This window comes from Artemia sp. Qi Xiang Cuo, chromosome 13, assembly GCF_049724085.1.
Source record: "Artemia sp. Qi Xiang Cuo chromosome 13, ASM4972408v1, whole genome shotgun sequence".
Classification (NCBI taxonomy): domain Eukaryota; kingdom Metazoa; phylum Arthropoda; class Branchiopoda; order Anostraca; family Artemiidae; genus Artemia; species Artemia sp. Qi Xiang Cuo.
Window position 1 is genome coordinate 37,488,097 of NC_142806.1, and position 20,316 is coordinate 37,508,412.

General features: G+C 34.7%; 1 protein-coding gene across 5 annotated transcripts in view; it reads right to left on the reverse strand.

Annotated features, from left to right (window-relative positions):
- Positions 1-20,316, reverse strand: part of Nup205 (nuclear pore complex protein Nup205) — a 171,102-nt gene that overhangs the window by 89,805 nt on the left and 60,981 nt on the right. For all 5 annotated transcript variants that reach the window (XM_089099638.1, XM_089099640.1, XM_089099637.1 and 2 more), the window contains exons 4-9: positions 16,298-16,516; positions 14,573-14,753; positions 12,084-12,220; positions 10,041-10,226; positions 6,086-6,186; positions 413-535 (exon numbers count right to left, since the gene is read on the reverse strand). In XM_089099638.1, the coding sequence (XP_088955764.1) occupies positions 413-535; positions 6,086-6,186; positions 10,041-10,226; positions 12,084-12,220; positions 14,573-14,753; positions 16,298-16,516 (947 nt within the window). The remainder of the gene's footprint in view (positions 1-412; positions 536-6,085; positions 6,187-10,040; positions 10,227-12,083; positions 12,221-14,572; positions 14,754-16,297; positions 16,517-20,316) is intronic.

Sequence of the window (20,316 nt, forward strand, 5' to 3'; positions counted from 1 at the left end):
TCCTTTAGTTTTTATTCTGTTTGTTGTTGCTATACCTGACTTTATTTTCTTTCAAGTCTGTTTTCTCTTAAGTAGATGGCTTTAATTACCGTTTTGTTGTATCTTTATTATCCTAGTGGTGAAGAACTTCCACTAGAAAACTCTGGTAAACATCATCCTTTTCTCATAGGCACCTTTCCGTACTATGTGGACACTACGCACAGCAAAATGCTCATTTTATAAGAATAAAAAAGGAAAGGAACACTTTGTTTGTTTAAAACCGTAAAATTTGTTTTTAGTATATCTCTTGCAGTTTTTCTTTTTTCAGGTGGTGTATTTAAAAAAAAGGATGCATATTTCATAAACTAAAGTCCAAGCCATCCTGCAAAGGAAAAAATAATAGTAAAAGAAGGGATAAAGAAAGAGTGTTTACCTGCTGGTAAACAATAAGAGTTCTGGCTGTTTCTTCTGCTTTGTTTCTCAGTTCTTTGATTTTTAGCGGCATCAATACGATTAGATCCGTCAGCAAGTAATGTAGTCTTTTGATATAAAATTCCTAAAAAGAAAAGTTTCGTTTAGCAAGTTTGAAAGCAAATGATCTTTAGCATGAAACGTTCTTTATAGTTTACATACTGAATATACTGTCCTAATTATAATGTTGAGTACAGCCTTCTAAGCATAGGCCTTTTTAGGATTTCAATTAGAAAGCATCATCAGAAAAAACACGACTTCTCAGGTCCCGCTTTCTTTTTCTTTGCGTGCTAAATTACCGATAATAATTTCATTCCAATTGAACAAAATCAATGCTTCATTCCATTTAATAGATTATAATACGCATGCAACAGTCGTGTAGTTTTAATAAAGTACATCCTGTAACTGAAATTAATTTAAAAACCCTTTCCCACAAAATAAGCTTTTCAAAAAAAAAATTAAAGAGCTCCATTAAATCAAAATTGAGCAGAAATAAAGTCAAAACAATGTTCCAAGCGTAAAACTACCACAAATCATAAATGAAACCCAAAACGAACAGAAATTACAATAAATAGTCGAGTCGAGCTCAAAACGACTAGAAATCAACATGAGTAGGGCTAATAACCCCATGCCTTCTCAAGACCCGAACATACTTTGCGCTTTACTGAAAACAAAATACATTTTAAATGTTTTCAGTTTTTTTTTTCATAAATAAAAAATTATCAAAACTTTAAGGAATAAATATTAATAGCCTATATGTCAATTAAACTGACAATTCATGGTCATTTGTTTTTTGTTAGTAAAGCGCAAATTATATTCTGGTCTTGAGAAGACATGGAGGGGGCTGTCAGCCCTACTCATGTTAATTCCTGCTCGTTTTGAATTTGACTCGGCTATTTATTGTAATTTCTGTTCGTTTTGAGTTTCATTTATTTATTAATAGTGATTTGTGGTAGTTTTACGGTTGGAAGATTATTTTGACTTTATTTCTGCTCATTTTTTGTTAAAAAAAAGAAAATTAGATTATGTCAAAATAGCTTAGGAAGTCATATTTACCATGCACATTGGTATTATGCCCAAATGTTCTGTCTTAGTTTCACCCTTGTAGTTTGAAAAAGAAAGATCGTTAAATATGAGTACAAAAATTAATATAGCATAAGATATGACAATAGGGAGCTTATAATCCTTTAAACTTAATTATGAAATATTAGCATTAGGCACATAAACGGGCTTTGGCTTACACAGGTAGGCCTATTAGAATAAAAAAATAAATTTTTTCAACGAAAAGTAAAGCAACCTGAAAGCTAGAAATAACCAGAAACTAGCTCAGATAAAGAGTAAAAAATGGACCAAAGTAAATTATAACTAATTGAGAAATAGAATCCAAATAAACAGAAATGATCATGAATGGTAAAGTCAACCTTAAGACGAATACAAGCTACGATAAGTAAGAGAAGGACGGCCATCCCCGAAAAACCCTTAGACTACTTTTCTCATTTGACTAAAAACTAGAATTTGGTTTGGCAGTACATCTTTTAAATTGGTATAGTATAAAATATATTAGACGACAAATATAACTTCGGGAGAAACAAAAAATTCAACATAGCTAGGTCTGAGATGTTCAACTGATTGTAATTTTCGTCAATATTTTTCTCCCCTTGAAATTTGTTCTTTTCAAACATATAGAAAAACGAAAGCCAAATGAAACTTTTGAAATATCAATTGGTAGTTTTTTTGTGCAATGTATTTAATTTTCAACTAAGTACAAAAAAAATTTATACTTCCAGATCTAAAAACATCATTTTACATTCATTCTTTTCAAATGTACAGAGAATCAACAGCTAAATAAAAATTACAGAAATATCAACAAATGGCTTCACATTTTAACTTCATTTCTTCTCATCTTTATTTAACAGTTTTATTATGTATTTCAGTATCACGGGCAGCCAGTGAAGAGTCATATTCCTTTAATGTATTATTATTATTTTTTGTTTCTCTCTTCGGCTACTTCTCCTGGAATGGCCCCTTTCGTGCCCATTTTGCTTCCAGGCATCCACACAACCCCCCAAGCGTCTAATCAAATTTTTGAGATATCCATTCGTTCAAAATAGTTGAAAGGTCGAACAGATGTACCTCCAGACATGACGATTCCCACAACTCTTGGAGCAAGGGCCATAAATAATTCCAAATGTCAATTGTTTACACATGGGTTTGAAACAGAAAGGGAGGGGGGTTGTTTTATGTTGGGTATGTGATTGTCCCCAAAGTTACACGGATCATTCTCAGAATAAAAAGGATCAAACATTTTGTTGCGTGGGGGTGGCTAGGGGAACCGTAAGTAGGTCAAACATTTTTGAACTTACGACCGTCCCTTGGTCAGGAGGGACCTAATGTAAGAAAAATTTGTTTTTCTGGAGCCCCCCCCCCAAAAAAAAATGGGACCAAATAAACAAATCAATACATTTTTTTCGGATCGGCTCAAAATTATGCCCTTGAGTTCTTCAGCTAAGGGGATCCTACTGCCAAAGAAAAACAAAATATTGGATTCCCCAGAACGGAGCGCAACAAAGGGCCAGAAAAGGCCAAAATATTTTTCCCCTGTCCACCACTCGGAAAGGGGTGGCTGTAGAAACTTGGAAGGATGGTCACTTGATTAAAAAGTTCTAGTGTCCTTTAAAGGGCCAAAAGTGATTGGAGGGCAGCCAGCCTCCCTCCCATATCTTTTTCTGGAACTGCCCTACCCCCGTAAACCCCATGATAGTGGATCCAATTTTCTAGATAATTATTTTCTTTGGATATATAATAAAGACAAATAAATATGATTTGGCGGTCAAAATCACACCCAGAGCCCCAGGGGTGATGGCACTTAATTACATAAATTACTCAGTGTTCACATACAGGTTTTATATAAAAAAAAGGGGGGGTCATCTTTGGTCTTGGTTGTACGATCAGCTAGAAGCTCTTAGGGGTCATTCATTAAGTCATGATTCATAGGTTTTCTAAGGGTAAGCTCTGAAGAAAAAAAACTCGCATACCTGCGTATCTGAACAAATTAAAAGGCGCTATGTGCACCCAAGTTTTCAAATTATCTGTAATACCTCGGGAACAGCAATGGAGACCGACTTAAGACTTTCAGGAAGCGCTAGGGGAAGAGGCGGAGGGGGTCAAGTGGATCTCAAATTTTAAAAAGGGGATGGGGAGGGGTCGATCGAAAGACACTATGAGTATCGAGATCATCCAAATAGCATATACGCAATAGAACGGATTCAGGGGAAAAGGTTGAAACTATCACTTAATGTTTGAAGAAGTGGACGGAGTGGTTTAAATGGACTTCAAGTATCGTTTTGGTGGGGTGGGGAAGGGGCTAAAAAACGTTGCTGCTGATTCACCAAGAACATTTCGCGCAATAAGCTCCTACGGGCATTATAATCTATGCAAAGTCAAGTAGCGAGGTAAATCAATAGATACCACGGGTTACAAGGTCATCAAAATGGAGCACTTGCAACACCTCGGGAGCGGCACGGGGTGTTTGAAGTTGATAGTTTCAGTTAAGATTGTAAAGGGAGGAGTTGATAGTGAACTAAGACGAGTGGGATGAATGTAGAACTAATTGTAGACTATAGAATGTAGATGTCTACGTGTACTACTAAATAGTAGTACATATATATTTAGTACAAATATTTAGTTCTATTAAATGTAGAACTAAATGTAAATGTAGAATGGGATGAATGTAGACACTTCATGCATCAAGGTCATCGTCCTCATCTAGAATTCCGCCTCTCATCACCTTCTAATTTTCCAGAGTAAGATTTGTTTGTTGACCTCCTGGTACACATAATGGTTAGACAAAAAACAGTCGGTTCTGAATGCAAATTAAATGCGTTTTTCGATTCAATTAAATGTTGTGGGTGCAATTCTTCTTTTCAAGCAAAAGCTGAAAAGTGGGATCGAATTGCTGACGCTAATCAGAATGAAAGTTGGTTGTGTCCCGACTGTTCCTCTAAGGATACTTCAACCATGCAGGTAAACTCATTAAAGTTAGCTCTTTTATCTTTCCCTCACATTTCCTTTCTCCAAGTTGAGGAGTTGATACTTAGTATCCTCAAGAAGATTTACACTGAATCTCAACCAACGTTCCTTTCACAGAGGATGATTCCAACTCCCACTACCTTCATCATGAAGAGACCCTTCCCAGCCCCCTCGGGAAATTGCATGTCAGACTGATAACAGCCCCCCTATTTTCGTAAAGAGAAATAAAGTCGCATAATTATTCAAAGTTAAAACGAACAGAAGCTACTATTAATGAATAGACGAAACCCAATGAAGAGAAATTAAAATGAATAATCGCATGAAACAAAAATATAATAGATACGACTAGAGATAAATAAATGAATCTAAAAAAGACAACAAATTGTAAAGAAGAATCAAATCAAACTTAAAATGAAGCAGTAGGGCTACCGTCCCCCAGAACCTTTTTAAGGCCAAAGCGTCATTTGTGCTTTACTGGAAACAAAATATGTTTTAAATATTTTCTCTTTTATTATTGTAACACTGAAAGGTCAAAAATTGTCGAGACTTCCAGGAATTAATATAATTATGTAATAAATAATGTAATAAACAAAAAAACTTTCATTAGCTCCTTCCAGTAATCTTGATTATATTTTTTTGTTTATGTTTTAGAAGTAAAAACAAAACTGAATAAATAAATGTCGCAGGGCCTACCAGGGTCTTTGTTCGGGGGTACAAAACATTAAAAAGCACCAAAAATTTGATTACATGTATTTTTTACATTTCTACGAGACGGACACAAATTTCAGGGAGGAGGGGGGGGGGGTAAACCGATACCCCCCCCCCCCCTGGATACGGCCTTGACATTTCAATTTTATTAAAACGCAAATGACACTCAAGCTGTTTAGAAGGTTAAATTGGGATGAGAAGTGGAGGATGTACCGCCTTTATTTGTTAATTTTGATTACCCTTGTGATATTATTTTTTGGTTTTCCTGTTGTTGATGTGAAGACGAATGCAAATCACAGAGCTCGGAACACAAATCGTTTTCAATATAGAACAAATGACGTTCAGGCCTTTAAAACGCTCAGTGCGATATCCCTTCTCCTATTTGCGGTAATTTTTGTTCGTTGTAAGTCTGCCATGTCTATTTATTTTAATTTCTTTTCGTTTTGGATCCATTTATTTTCCTATAGCGGTATTTTTTGTCTTTACGTTTGAGGAGATTATTCAATATATCTTCGTTTTGGGAATCATTCATATATTGACAATTTTAAACTTAAATTATAATATGGATATTTCTGTTTGTATTAAGTTTGAATACGGCCTTTTACTCTTCCTTTTGGAGACCATAAATTACTTAGAAGTCTACCATGTGAATTATGTTATTTACCTTACTTCTTTGGAGAAAAAAAAAAAAATCCAGTTAAACAAATTTGTTATTAAAACCTGTTCACCGTTTCAATAAACAAACTGAAGCAAGTCTCAAACTGAATTTATATATAGGAGCTTTAAGGTCACAGCTCAGATTTGATAGCTGTTAGCCATAAAAAACAAAGTTCAACAATTACAATCACAGCATATTAATGAAAACTGAATACTCAAGTAATAAACAAGTAAAACTTACTTCTAATACCAGTAGACTGTTGTTTTTAATAAGCTCTGATATTGCAACAAAGGCCTTATTCTCTAAAGCAAAGTCGACAAAGTGTTCATCTTGTTCAAGCTCTAGAAGACAAATATCAGTTAGAACCTCCTTTCTTGGAAAATCATAGTTGTTACGATTTTTAAGTGATCGACTTCTTGGAAAGTCAGCTGTTACGATTTTTAAGTAATCGACTTCGTCAATTTAGAGAATGAAAGATCCAGTACAGAAAATTAAACATTCTTTACAACGTTTTATCCTAACGATTCATACTTTATATAAACAAATCTTGCTCATGAGCCGTCATTACGAGACCACGCATGCCTCCTTCACATAATACTCTTAGCCTTTCCGTCCAAGATTTTCCGTGCCGTTTGCAGATTTTATCCATGTGAAACTCTGGAAATCTAGGCCTAGCAAACGATATTTAAAGGCCCTTCTACAAAAACTAATTCGTGAACAATGGCTAACTTGCGTAAATTTAGGGTCATAAGACCCTGAAGCCATACTTATTAGACTTTAAAAAAAAAATTTCAACAAAATGATTATCTCAAAATTTGGATCCAATATCATTGGACTTATGGGGGAAGGGGGAGCAGTAAAGGGCATAGAGAGATTTTCAATTAGAGCTGGGGATTAATAGGGAAGGAGTGCCGGAATAAGAATTTTTTTCTGACTACATATCAATGAACAAATGATCGTAAGAAGTTAAGAGAGGGATTATTCGATCGCAAATTCTGGAATCAGTAACCTTTTAAGGCGAACCTCCTAGTTAAGAACAAGTTTCGAAAAACAGCCTTCGGTTTAAGAACATACCAGATCCATACATCCCGTTACCACAAGATCAAAGGAAGAAACTTAAAAAGAAAGAAAGATATGAAAGTCAAGCAAAACAAGTAGCTGACAAAAAAAGTAGTACTATGAGAGAAACAAGGACATTATCAAATTGACTGTAAAAAACAGACGCAAATAGGATGAGAAGGCAGTAGCTCTCAAATTTAAAAAAAAACGATGAGGAGTATAGGACTTCTATTGCCATATCTGTTTCAGCACGATTTAAAAGTAAGTATGAAAACGATGAGACTTTTCAACTGACAACTATCGAGTCAGCATCACTCCACAGAAACGACAAAGCAAATGCCATCGTTTTTTATGTTGGTATTAATTCCATCTGGGTCATTATTAGAACGTTGGAAGATACATGGTGTATCTGCAATGATTTAGACGTAAAAATGGCGGGCAAACAAACAATATTCATGTATAACTTTTGCTGTTCTTCAAAAATGTACCTAAGAAATTTTGAAATGTTTAAGACTTTTCCTGTTTGATCTTAACTATAGCTTGATTTTAACTAGAAAGTAAGTCCCTGGTTTTAAAAATTTTACAAAAAAGGGGGGAACATTTTCAAACTATGTTCTTTCATTCGCGAATTTAACTCGTTTTCAAATTCATTCTAGCCAATCATCCGAGACTCGTTTCTTTTTCAAATGCATTCGATCGCTTTAGTCACTCATTGCTACATAAAATAAATTAAGTGCAAGAGAAATTGTGATAATCCTCGTAAAATTTTTCCGTTACCAATCTAGGACACTTCTAATAAATTCAAAAGGTATTGGTCTATACAAATTAACAACAAGCAGTAGGGGATTTATGGGAGCAATAGCCCCCATAATATCGTGTATAGGCCAGAGCATGACGTGAAAAACAACCAGAAATTAAATTTTAAAAAGTTTTTTTCTAATTTTTAAAAAAAGTAAAGAGCGATATTAAAACATAAAACGAACATTAATTATTCCGTTACCAGGAATGCTGCTCTCCTCTGATTCCCCAACTCTTTATGTTAAAGTTTGACTTTTTATCTCAGTCCTTTAGGAACTACTACTCGAACACAAGTATAGCTGGTAATAAAAAAAAAAAAACATTTTAAAAACACTATAAAACTTATCGTGGTTTAGTGGCTGCCCTCCTGAATCAAAATCAAGGTGCCATTAAGCCATGGCTAATTGGAGAAAAAGATATTCAGAGTAAGAGGAAAAGCTGGCATAAGCTTTTTTTCAGGATTATATAAAAAAATAATGTCATTTTCACTAGTTAAAAGATACTCTATCATCCATCCATCCATCCTAGGGTAGAACTAAGGTAGATAGTCAAAGAATTAAGGGATGACAAAGATTTTTCGATTGACTCATGGCGGACAATGTCCACTGGACTTGTATGGAAAACGGGGGACTGACTTCACTTGGACTCACAGGCGAACAAGCGACCTAAGCCTAATAGGCTTGGCCGCTTAGAGTTTACGCTAAGGTTATACTTTTTGTCTCAATTCTTTAAGAACGGCTCCTCAAATACAACCTTACACTATAAAAAAACGAAAAGCTTTAGCGTAAGGAGCGGAGAATTCAGGAGGGGGCGGCCACTAAACTATCAAATCACAAAAAGTTTTAGTGATTTAAAAATAGTTTTTATTCCATACCAACGGCCCTTGTGTCTGAGCAGTAGTTGTTAAAGAACTAAAAAAAAAAGGTCAAACTTTAGCATAAAGAGCTTCAGAAGAAAGCAACCCTTCCTCCCTTATACACGGGGTTCGTTTAATTAATATTAAACGATTCGTTTTAATTAATAAATAGACCTTTTTATCGTGTATGCAACATTACCAGAAATCATAAGGTGAACGATAAGATTCTTTCGACAATACATCAAAGCACAAATGAGTACTACAAAAGAAAACATCGCCTTAAACCAGTTTGATCATAAGAGGCTACAGTAAACCAAGGCCGTATCTAGGGGGGGGGGGGGGTTACACACAAAAAAAACGTCAAAAAAGCAAAAAAAGTTAATTTCCATTTTTGTTACGATTTTACGAGTGAGACAACATTCGGGGCGGGAGGGTCACTTATTAACTTTCGACAAACCAGTTTGATCATCAGAGGCTACAATAAACATATACGTAAAATACATAGCAGGAAAACAACTAAAACCAAACAAAAGCCATAAGAGTATCCATGGACATGCCAAACAATCAACAATGTCATGTGTAACATGATGACAAATCAATGTCATCAACAGTGCCATCTGAGCCAAAATACAATAAACCAGTAAAAAAAAGTTAATCGTATGCCAAATCACCAACAAATCACGTGAACAAACTGAGCCTCAATAACAAAAAGGACATATGACATAAGAACATCCAAGGTAATCCTAAATCTTCAGCAATTCCAGGTGAGCCACTAGAGCCAAAGCCATCATTAAGTCTATGGACCTTGCAGATCATCTAATTTGAATCTCATCCCGGATCTCTTTCTAGTTTTCATTTTTCCTTATTCATTAATTTTACATTATTTAAAACGTCGGAGCGACAAGGATTTACTTATTTAAGGGATAGTCTCTTCAGTACTAGAAAAAAAAAGAAAAATCAATAATGGAAAAGTAGAAGAAACAATGAAAAATACTAAGTGAGAGTGTGACTTTCGACGCTGGACATGTCATTTTCGATATGATCATGCAGAAGGCGTTTTCACGGTTTAGCAAAAAAATTCTTGCTGCCATTTTTAATCAACAAAAGTATTTCCACAAATAAAGAGCGATTTATCCTTGGGAATCAGTGAGGCAAATCACCACCCAAAAGAGCATTGCCTATCAAATTTCTTTTCGGATTTTGAGCGCGAGATTTAAACGATTTGAAATACAAAACTGGAACCCGTGAATCCAATATACATATATATATATATATATATATATATATATATATATATATATATATATATATATATATATATATATATATATATATATATATATATATATATATATATATATATATATATATATATATATATATATATATATATATATTGGCAAGGAGTAGAATGATCCATGAAAAATTGAATAATTTCATCTATACTACCTGATTCAGGATAATAATCAAAATTAAAGTTACCTTGCCTGAGCCGATCTTCCGCTTTTTCAGGCATTGATCTCAGCGCGGCCAACGTCGTAGCCCAAGCCAATTGAGCCAATCCCTGATATCCAGGATACTTCCATGTTTTCCCAGACCTATCCAACGCCTTAGAAATTTCAGAGACGTATGACTTGTCTTTGACAATTGGAAGATCTTTGGCCAACTCTATAAAAATATAGAATTAGGCAGTATCCTGAAACTTAGTTCCTAAACTGCACATAAAAACTACAATGAGTCGAATTGAACTGTCGATTGTGGGAAAAAAAATATATGAGTCACCTTTAAAGCGTTAAAATATTCTACAATAAATTTCCTATTCCGATTCTATTCCAATGAATAGTCCCACACATTGTATATCCATTTTGCCAAAGATTATGTGAAAGGGGGAGACACCCATATTGAAGTACCGAAGTGGAACGCGAATCAATCTATTCCAATTGGAAGATCTTTGGCCAACTCTATAAAAATATAGCATTAGGCAGGATCCTGAAACGTAGTTACTAAACTGCACATGAGTAGTTACAAAAACTACGTAGTTACAATGAGTCGAATTGACTCATTACAATGAGTCGAATTGAACTGTGGATTGTGGGGACAAAAAGAAAAAAAAATATCAGTCACCTTCAAAGCGTTAAAATCAGAATTCTAAAATAAATTTCCTAAGTAACTTAGTTGAGTGATTCAGTATACTTACAAAATAAAGCTGGAACGCTTAAATCTCAGAAAAGTTCAATTAAAAGATCTAAAATCCCTAAAGCAACAGTCGTCAAGTTTTGGCATGGATAAAGCACCGCTATAAAATATATATACGGATACAGGAGATCTTACCATTTAAACGCCTTTATACTTGAACTATTTGAAATTTGAGGACTTTTTCGAAAAGAGTAAGTCCCTATTAAAGCCGGTTCCATCGGTACTTGCCTAGCAAAAAGTCCACATCACGACTAGGCTAGCAAAATACCAAAGATATCAAGAATTAGGATCTCAAATTCTTAGCGTTCTGAATAAACAGAAAATTCTTACTGGAGCATAAACAATTGGAGTTGAGGGGCGGCATACCCCCATGTTATGCGAAATCAAGCACTTGTTCTAAAATTTTGAACTTGTGTTTTCTTAAGGTCATCTCTAAGATCTTTTTGTCAAATTTACTCCACTTCTCAAATCATTCTAAGATGCCACATTAAGGTTCTGTAACTCTATAATTATCAAGTATTTAGAAGTACAAGGTGGCTTTTATCAACTAAATTTTGTTCTAAACAGTTGAAGGCCATTAAATTTTCATTTTGCTTTCAATAATCTGTGTTTGAACATTACTAAACCTAAGACAATAATAAAACAAATAAAAGGAGTAAACGACCCGTCATGAAAAAAATAACGGACTCAAATGCCCTTCAAATGAAAATCATGTTTGAAAAAAGATTTAAAGAAGGTATATTGCTGTCTTTATATAATTTATTGCTGTTGGGACAAGAGCAAAAAAACATAAATTTATCAACACAAAAGGTCCCTACCCACCCCCCCCCCAAAAAAAAAATTGAATTCGATCTCTCGGCCGTGAGAAAAAAGATGATAGACTATGCTTACTAAACTATGCATAAAAAGTGACGCCTATCAACAGTGGTGGTTCTAGGCCCAAGACGGGGGGGGGGCGAGAGGAAGCTGCCCCCCCCCCCCTAGTTTTTCCGAAAATAAATTCCTTTTATTCTAAATAAAAGGTATGCCTATAGTATACTTTGCCCTCCTTAGCGAACATAAGGCCTAAAACAGCTACTGTCTATGATTGCACTTTATCTCGTTAAACTGTATACAATTATCTATTACCTTCAGATGTTATGTATGAATGAGAACAAGGACAAAAAAACGTATCCTGCCTCTGATTATAATCAGAGTCCATTTAACTTATGATCGGAGACAAACGCGCTTCAGATAATAAATTACGTCATTGTTTTGAGATCAAAATTATTAATAACTGTGTCCCAACTTAGAATAGTAAAAGAAAGCCTAATAAACTAAAAAGCTTACCCTCTCCTTCATCATGACGGTGAATAACACTTAGATCAAATGCATACAATAACGCCAGTAGAAGGATAACGTTGCTCATCTCACCGGAAGGCTGTCCCCCTTTATCAGGCTCAACCTCTGATAGGTAATCGATAAGTCTGAAACACGTATTTAGCAGTGAAAATTTGTCTCATGTCCGTTTCATCTCATAGATAACATATATAGGGCTTTAATCTTACAGGCTGCTAATGAAACTAAAGCAATTACAATAAACGAGCACTGTTTGAAACTAAAATAATGACAAAAACAAAACCAATTTAATATCATACATTTGTGCACCTCTTATATCAAGCCTGGTATTTGGCACGGTAAGCTAATAAAGATTTATTGACGAATTTCTGCGACCTTATAATAAAATCCTTTATTTTGCTATGAAACCTGGTTAACAGAAAATGTCTCCGAAATAAAAATTAACAAATTTCAATGATAAAAAATGGAGTATGCAAGAAACTAATTAATAAAATAGAGAGCTGAGAAGTTCAAATGCAGGGTAATATACGTAATTTAGTTACAATATTTGTATTAGTAAAAAAAAACATTTTATATTGCATGATGCCTCAAAGGAACTTCGTTGAGAATGCTTGGACAAACACGTAGTTTCCAGGAGACGCTGTATTCAGCATCTCAGCAGGAAAAGCTTAAAAGCTTATCCTATATAGAATTTTCCGAAAAATACCATGTATGATTTTCCATGCATTTATTGTTCCAAAATGGCTTTCAGGGAAATTTTATAAGACGAAAAATTAATAAACACGGGCCCAAGTTGCAAGCACAATAAGAACTTTATCTTTTGCTGATAAATATTTTAGGATGGTTCAGGGTTTTGCACAAAAATTATAAACGAAAATAATTTTCATGCAAGCTCTGATGCAATAACATTTTTTGCACAGGCAAGAAAAAACCATACTGCAACTACAACGTCTACATCTTTTTAAGGATAGGACTTGAACTATTTTTATTTGAGCTCATTCATGATAGACTCACGAAATTCTAAAGATGTTTTGTGAAATATTAGCCAAAAGTGAAAGATGATGCCATACATTCTTTCTTAAATTCTTCTAGGTCAAATGTAGACCTCGTTCTCAATCCTTGTGCACCGAAAATTAATATGAAATGTCCAGTAGTTTGCCCAAGTTGGGCACTAACAAATGCTAATAAAAAAAATAGTGGTAGTTCTGAAAAGTAAAACTACGGGCTCAAAAACAATTTTTACCCGTAATTAACACGTTGACATTACAAGATCCCAAACAGATCAGTTAAACTGACTTTTTTTTCTATAAATTTTATTTCTTTTTTTAATCTCATTCTGTGCATATAAAAGGAACGAATTCCGTACACTTCGTGACAATGAACTGTGAGCAAAGAGCGACCTGTGTCGATAGTAATTATAACTCTAAAAAGGAAATTCAGAAACAATATATTGGCTAGTTAAAAGGATTCTTATTTTAGGCTGACCTCAAATATTTAAAATTCATTCAATTAGTTTCATATTTTCGGTAAAAAGGAGGGCTAGGGTCCTCAAAAGTAATCTGACCATGGTAAAAATTGAGCCATCATATGCTAGAAGCCAGAAAAACCTCTTATATAGTTTTGAAGTCCCTCATTATGAAAACATGAAATCCCATTGTTAGTGTCATACGTGCGAGTTTTTCTTCTTGTTTTTTTCCCCTCATTGGTGATCGTGCCAAGCCTGTGGTTAGAGAATTTCGGGAAGCGTTTCATTCGAAAAAAAAGAGTTTTGGAGCACAATTTAAAATTCAAAATTAATCACGCGGCAACTAGGCCTCCATCAGCACCCTTTTTCATCCACTGGCTCCAACGCAGCCAAACCTGGCATTGTGTCCCAATTTCATTATAGCCCTTTGATCAGAAAGGTCGAAAAATAACATTCTCCGAAGATAGCGCAATCCATACAGACCCCAGGGCAGAGACCTAAGGTAAGGGAAAATTGCCCTTTTTATGTAGAAGAATATATAAATACTCGTAAACCTTCAAAGATACAGACAAATTAAGTAACATTACTTGATTTACATTTTTTCTAGTCTGACCTTCTCCAGGGACAAAGCAACCTCCGAGTCGTCAACCTGCTCTGTTTGATACCCTTTTCTCAACTGTTTACACATTTAGTGTTAGATATATTTTCTTGAGCTCCAATATAATGGAAGAGAGAACTATAGAGTAAGATATAGAGATAGAGAAAGAGGCAAGAAGGGGGGGGAGAGAGAAAGGGAGAGAGAGAGGAGATGAAACATAAATTAAGAAGCTTTAACATTTTTAATTTTAAGGACCTCTTAACATTTAAAGAGAAAGTATCAGTAACTTGTGCTATTTTGTTCTATTTATATTCATTCACATAAAATTATCTACGCAAGCATAATCAGATCAGGCTTAGTAAGGCCTTTTATTAGAAAGAATAATTCACATAATAAAAGGAAATAAAAGCAAATTACCTCAGAGTTTGTGCAAGCGACAATCCTCTCTGGGCTGCACGTGAAAAAATGATGTCAGCGATTGACATTCTAGTCTTCTTTATATAGTCCATTAGTTGACGTCTATGTCGTGGTGGTCCTAAGGCTTGGTTCGTACTCAGTAATTCCATCTCTTTAGTGATAGTGAATCCAGAATGGACGTCTAAAAGATAATTAAAGCAAATGGAATAAGCAGTATTTGCATTTAAATAAAAAAAAAGCCTTCTGGTTTGATCGAATGAGCTAATTTTACTAATTGTTCGTTTTTTTCCAAATTCACCACAAAAAAATATTCTGTAGACATACAAACTTTTAAATTCCTGCTTGATAAAATTGGTTTGCATTTTTTTCGAATTCGAATTTTATCATTTGTAGTTTTACATCAGCGACATTTGTTTAAAACAATAAAGCTAACAAAATCAATTATTTTTATAACAGCAGTAGCCTTTACTTTCATAAACCAGAGTAAAAATTTCAACTATGCCCCTTAATAAGAAGTATGGTAATTTTAAATCAAATTGTAGTCTAAATATATATAGCAAAAAGATCAAAAAATAAAAATCACAGGGCACAGCTCTTTTTCCAGGAATAGAAAACCTACGGTTTCTCAACCTCATGTTACCCCACTACCCACACAAACACATTTAAAGATGTGACTTCACTAGGGATCAGCAGTATCCCTGTTCGTGAAAGTGACCATTTCAAGTCCAAAGATGTCAAACATTTCCATAAATGAGAGCCATTTTTACAGGACAAATACTGAGTGACAGTAGATCCCCAGAGAATTGGACATAAAAGTTGAGAAGGCACTGATATTGGAGGTCATTTCAGTGCTTCTACTACCCACAAAATTCCTGGGGTTTCCATAAATTTCTCCGAAAGAAATTTGGTCCTTCAAAATCTTCCCAAAAAATTTACGTTAACAAAGATTAGCGGTCGGTATTTCACGTTAACTTTCGTCTGTTTATTGATGTTGGCGTTTATTTTCTAGGAGATTTTGGAGAAACCAATTTTTTATAGGAGAAACTCCGAAAAATCGGGGATATCTTAGGCACTGGGTTATTTGTACCGAACCCAAGGCTGTAATTTCTAACGACTCTCAATTTTCTTCAATTTTGCACTGAATTAAGTATTGCCCATAAAGATATGTACATTAGAATGTCCTACCAGTTGCAGCATTAAACATATTGTTTTAACATCAAAGTTTTAATAGTTCCATGTTTTGCTTCTCATGAATTAAATTTTGAAGTTACGTTTCAATTCCCCCTGTTTTGATTTAATAAATAAAAAATGATCTGGGCAGTGCAAAGCGCAGAACATCAAAACCTACATATAAAGATTTTCTATTTAAGCAAGGATTTTTCATTTATTGTTTTTGTACAAGTACAAGCACAGCAATTGCAACCATACTGTTTTTTTTTAATCTATACAAGAGGAAACATAAACAGAAACACTAAGAAGACTAATTGAAGCTGATAAATGGTGCCACAAAAAATTTAATTCAGATGTGATGTAGCCAAAATTCCTTTGTTTTCCTCTCTATTTTTCGTTTCCCTGCAAAATTATCTTTTGTCATCTAAAGCATGAGTTATAACAACCTATCTGGAAATTTAAAGCTTCATATGGTAGACCTAAGCATGATAGGATTAAGCGGATATTCCTCTGCTAATATGAAGGGCTTGAAATTCCTAGCTTAACAAGTCTTACCAAGTAAGCGTTCAAAAAGTCCAGACTCAAATAGTTGATTGGTATACTGAGTTAAAAAATTTAGGACATCATCCGTCAAACTGTAAGTCCAGTGAACGCCTCTTTCAGCTTGTACTATCAATTTCAGTGCAGTACTTTGTGAGTATTTTGCATCGTAATAAAGAACAACACTTATGAGACCTCTTTTTAATGCTGGATAGATGGCAGCTTGCTCTTCTCCTGCAAATAGAATTCGTGAATCAAATTAGTAAACACGGTTGCAATACATGGGCGATTTCCTGAAATTAAAAACATCTAGTATTCCCTAAATACCCCCTTTCCTTTTTTCTAACAATGATTTTAGCCTATGAAACTAAGAGAGGAAGGGAAATAAATGAAAAATAAAATAAAAAGGTGAGAAAACGAGGATTTTGTAAGCCAGTGGCAAAATATTAAGACTAAGAACAAGCAAATATTTCTACAAGGACCTCCGCCAAGTCGTCCTCAGTAAAAAAGAAAAAAAAAGAAAAAATCTAACCTTTCGAAGTGTGCTTGACAAAGAAAGAACAGATACTGAATAAAAACCAGCTGGGGATCACTGAAAGAGGATTTACCAAAATGATTAAGCAAGAATTCTTTGCCTTGCAATAGTTTTATCTCGTCCGCAATTTCGATTTTTATTACATTTGCGGATAGGTTCGTTTAAATTAGACTGGGCGAAAATATTGATTGAGTCTTTTAATATTAAATTGTTATAAATTGGGCTTTATGAAATATCTCCGGTGTCTCTATTTATAGCCAAATTTCTGTTTATATACTTTTTGATCTCAATTACCTCTTTAAAAGATTGCGGTAGGCCATTAAGGGAAAGTTAATTAAAAAAAAATTTCCGAAAAATCAGTTTTTCAAAGAAAAGTAAAGGCCATTTTAAACTTAAGCTCAGCAGATACAAATCATGGTTGCAGCGGTAGCTGCAACCTACTAAAGAGCGAACCACAGCCCATAGTAATCAAAAGTTGAAAAGCGTGTTTTCAAAAAAACAGTCTAGTGAGAAAAAATTGTCATTTGACACTGAATCAGGAATGGGAACTATTGTTTCGGTTAATCTTAGAAGTAAAAGTTTATTCCAAAAAGAAATTTATGGTAATTTCGAAAAAGAGCCTGAACTTTCAATTTCCGATCAAATGAGCCATCTCTGATTTTTTTTACGAGCATCCCTTCAATAAGAGCCATATATTCCCCCAGGGCATAACTTCATGCACAAGATTACACGCACAGACTATCATGGTTGCAGCAGCAGCTGCAACCTAGTAAAGAGCGAACCACAGCCCATAGTAATCAAAAGTTGAAAAGCGTGTTTTCAAAAAAACAGTCTGGTGAGAAAAAATTGCCATTTGACACTGAATCAGGAATGGTAACTATTGTTTCGGTTAATCTTAGAAGTAAAGTTTATTGCGAAAAGAAATTTATGGTGATTTCGAAAAAGAGCCTGAAACCCATTCAAAATGGTGTCAAATCGAAACAAAAAGAGCACCATTGGAATCAGCATGGTCAAAAACCTTGTGTAGGATAATTACAGTCCCACACCTTGAACACCAAGGAAAATGACTTTTTTGCATGGGTAGCACTGATCTGTCTCCCTTTTTATTCTAGAAGGTCTAGGGGGTGGACAGAGCATCATAGAGAGGTGTGTAATAGCTCATTAGAAAGGGAGTTATTATTTTAAGTGCCCTTTTTAAGTGACCAAAAAGATTGGAGGGCAAATAGCCCCCCTCCCTACAGGCCCCCTCCCCCCCAACAAGTCCTATAAAAATTTTGAGATAGCCATTTTGTTTAACATAGTTCAAAGGTCCAATATATATGTTTGATGATGATATGGACCTCCATAGTCCTTGGGGAAGGGTTGTATGTGGTATCGGGCGTATCGATATCGAGCGTAACGGTATCGTGCGTATTGGAATTGCATGTATCGTATCGGGAATATCGGTATCCGTTGTTGTTGTTTTTTTCAGTCATTTTCTAGACTCATTTTTTTAAAGCATGTCCCGCAAGGTATCTTGGTAGCAGCGGCAGCTGCAACCAAGATACCTTGTTTTAAGACATTACCAATTTTACCAATTTTATTACCAATATGACATTACCAATGTTTGACGTTACAATGTTTTATGACATTACTAATTTTACCAATATTTTTACCAATACCAATTTTATGACAAATATTTTCTTTTGTACTTAATATTGAAAATAACCATTAAAATTATAGTAACATTTTGAATTGATGAGCTTTCAGCAATTAATATCATTATACATCAAATATTCAGTTTAATATATTACCTCTTTTTAAAGTTGTTAAAGACGAATATAGTTTCACTACAAACAAGTGTTTGGATACTGTCTCCTTTTCTAACTGTAAATAAAAACCAAAAGCCTACTGCGTCATTGGCGCTTAACTGAAAACGGATTATATTACAAATATTTCCTTATCCAGTTCTTACAGCATTGAAAATAAAAATACAATTACTGTGAAATAAATTCTTGAACTGATGGATCTTTCAACAATTAATATCATTATACATCAAATATTCATTTCGTTGTTTTTTATGCTTTCCAAGACATTTAATAACGTACCTAGTTTTCAGCGAATTGCCAATTACGCGATAGGTCCTAGACTTTCACAATGAGAGAAGAAGGGCATACATAAACTTTTGTTAGTAGGGATTTATATTTGTTTCCAGCTTCATTTGCATATTCAATTTAAGTTTCAATCGTTTTAAGATTTAGTTATTCATTTACATTAATACCTATTGTATGTTTGTTTGGATTGATTCTTTATTTAATTTCTGTTCGTTTAAAGTTTCATTTGTACTTCAATAGGAAAATATTTTGTTCGTCTTAAGCTTGATTTTCATATTCAATCTAAGCATTACTCGCTTTAAGATCTATTTATTCATTTATATTATTACTTGTTGTATGTTTTTGGCTATGGCTGTTTATTTAATTTCTGTCCATTTTTGATTTCATTTATTCTTTAATAGTAATTTCTGGTCGTTTTGAGTTTTAAGTTTATACGACATTTTATACCCTTTGAAGTTTATACGACGACCCCTTCTACATGAAGTCCCTCTGGGAAAAAAATAAATGGAGTGTGGGGGGGGGCTAGCTGTCCTCCAATAAATTTTGACTCTTAAAAAGTGAATTACAACTTTCGATTTCCAATCAAATGAGCCCTCTAGGAAGTCTATACGAGTATCCCTTCCATAACAACCATATATACCCCCAGGGCACAACTTACAGCGCCTACCCCCGGGCCCTGGGGGGCTGTGTCGACACCGGAGTTTTTTGTTATAAGAACTTGGAACTATTTTGAACAAAATGTCGATCTCAAAATTTTATCTGATGCATTTAGGGCATGGAGGTGGGGGGGGGGCTAGTTGCCCTCCGATCTCTTTTGACTTAAAAAGTGAACAAAGTGAACTCTTAAAAAGTAAACTAGAACTTTCAATTTCCAATCAAATGAGCCCTCTATGAAGCTTTTACGAGCATCCCTTTCATAAGAGACATACATGCCCTCAGGGCATAGTATAGAACGCCTTCCCCTCTGCCCTGGGGGGTTCTATTGACACTGGATTTTTTTTTTATCCGACCTTTGAACTATTTTTAACAAAATGCCTATCTCAAAATTTTCATCAGATGGGTTTTGAAAAAGACGGCATGGGGGGGGGGGAGCTAGCTGCCCTCGGATCTCTTTTGACCATTAAAAAGTGAGCTCGAAGTTTCAATATCCAATCAAATGAGCCCTCTCTGAAGTTTATACGAGCATTCCTTTCATATGAACAATATATGCCCCAGGGCATAACTTACAACGCCTGTCCCCGGGCTCTGGGGGGTTGAGACGACACCTGAGTTTTTGTTATCTGACTTTTGAGGAATTTTTAACTTAATGGTTATCTCAAAATTTTTATTGGATGCATTTGGGGAAAAAGGGGCGTGGGGGGGGGGCGGCTAGTTGCCCTACAATCTTTTTTCACTCTAAAAAAATG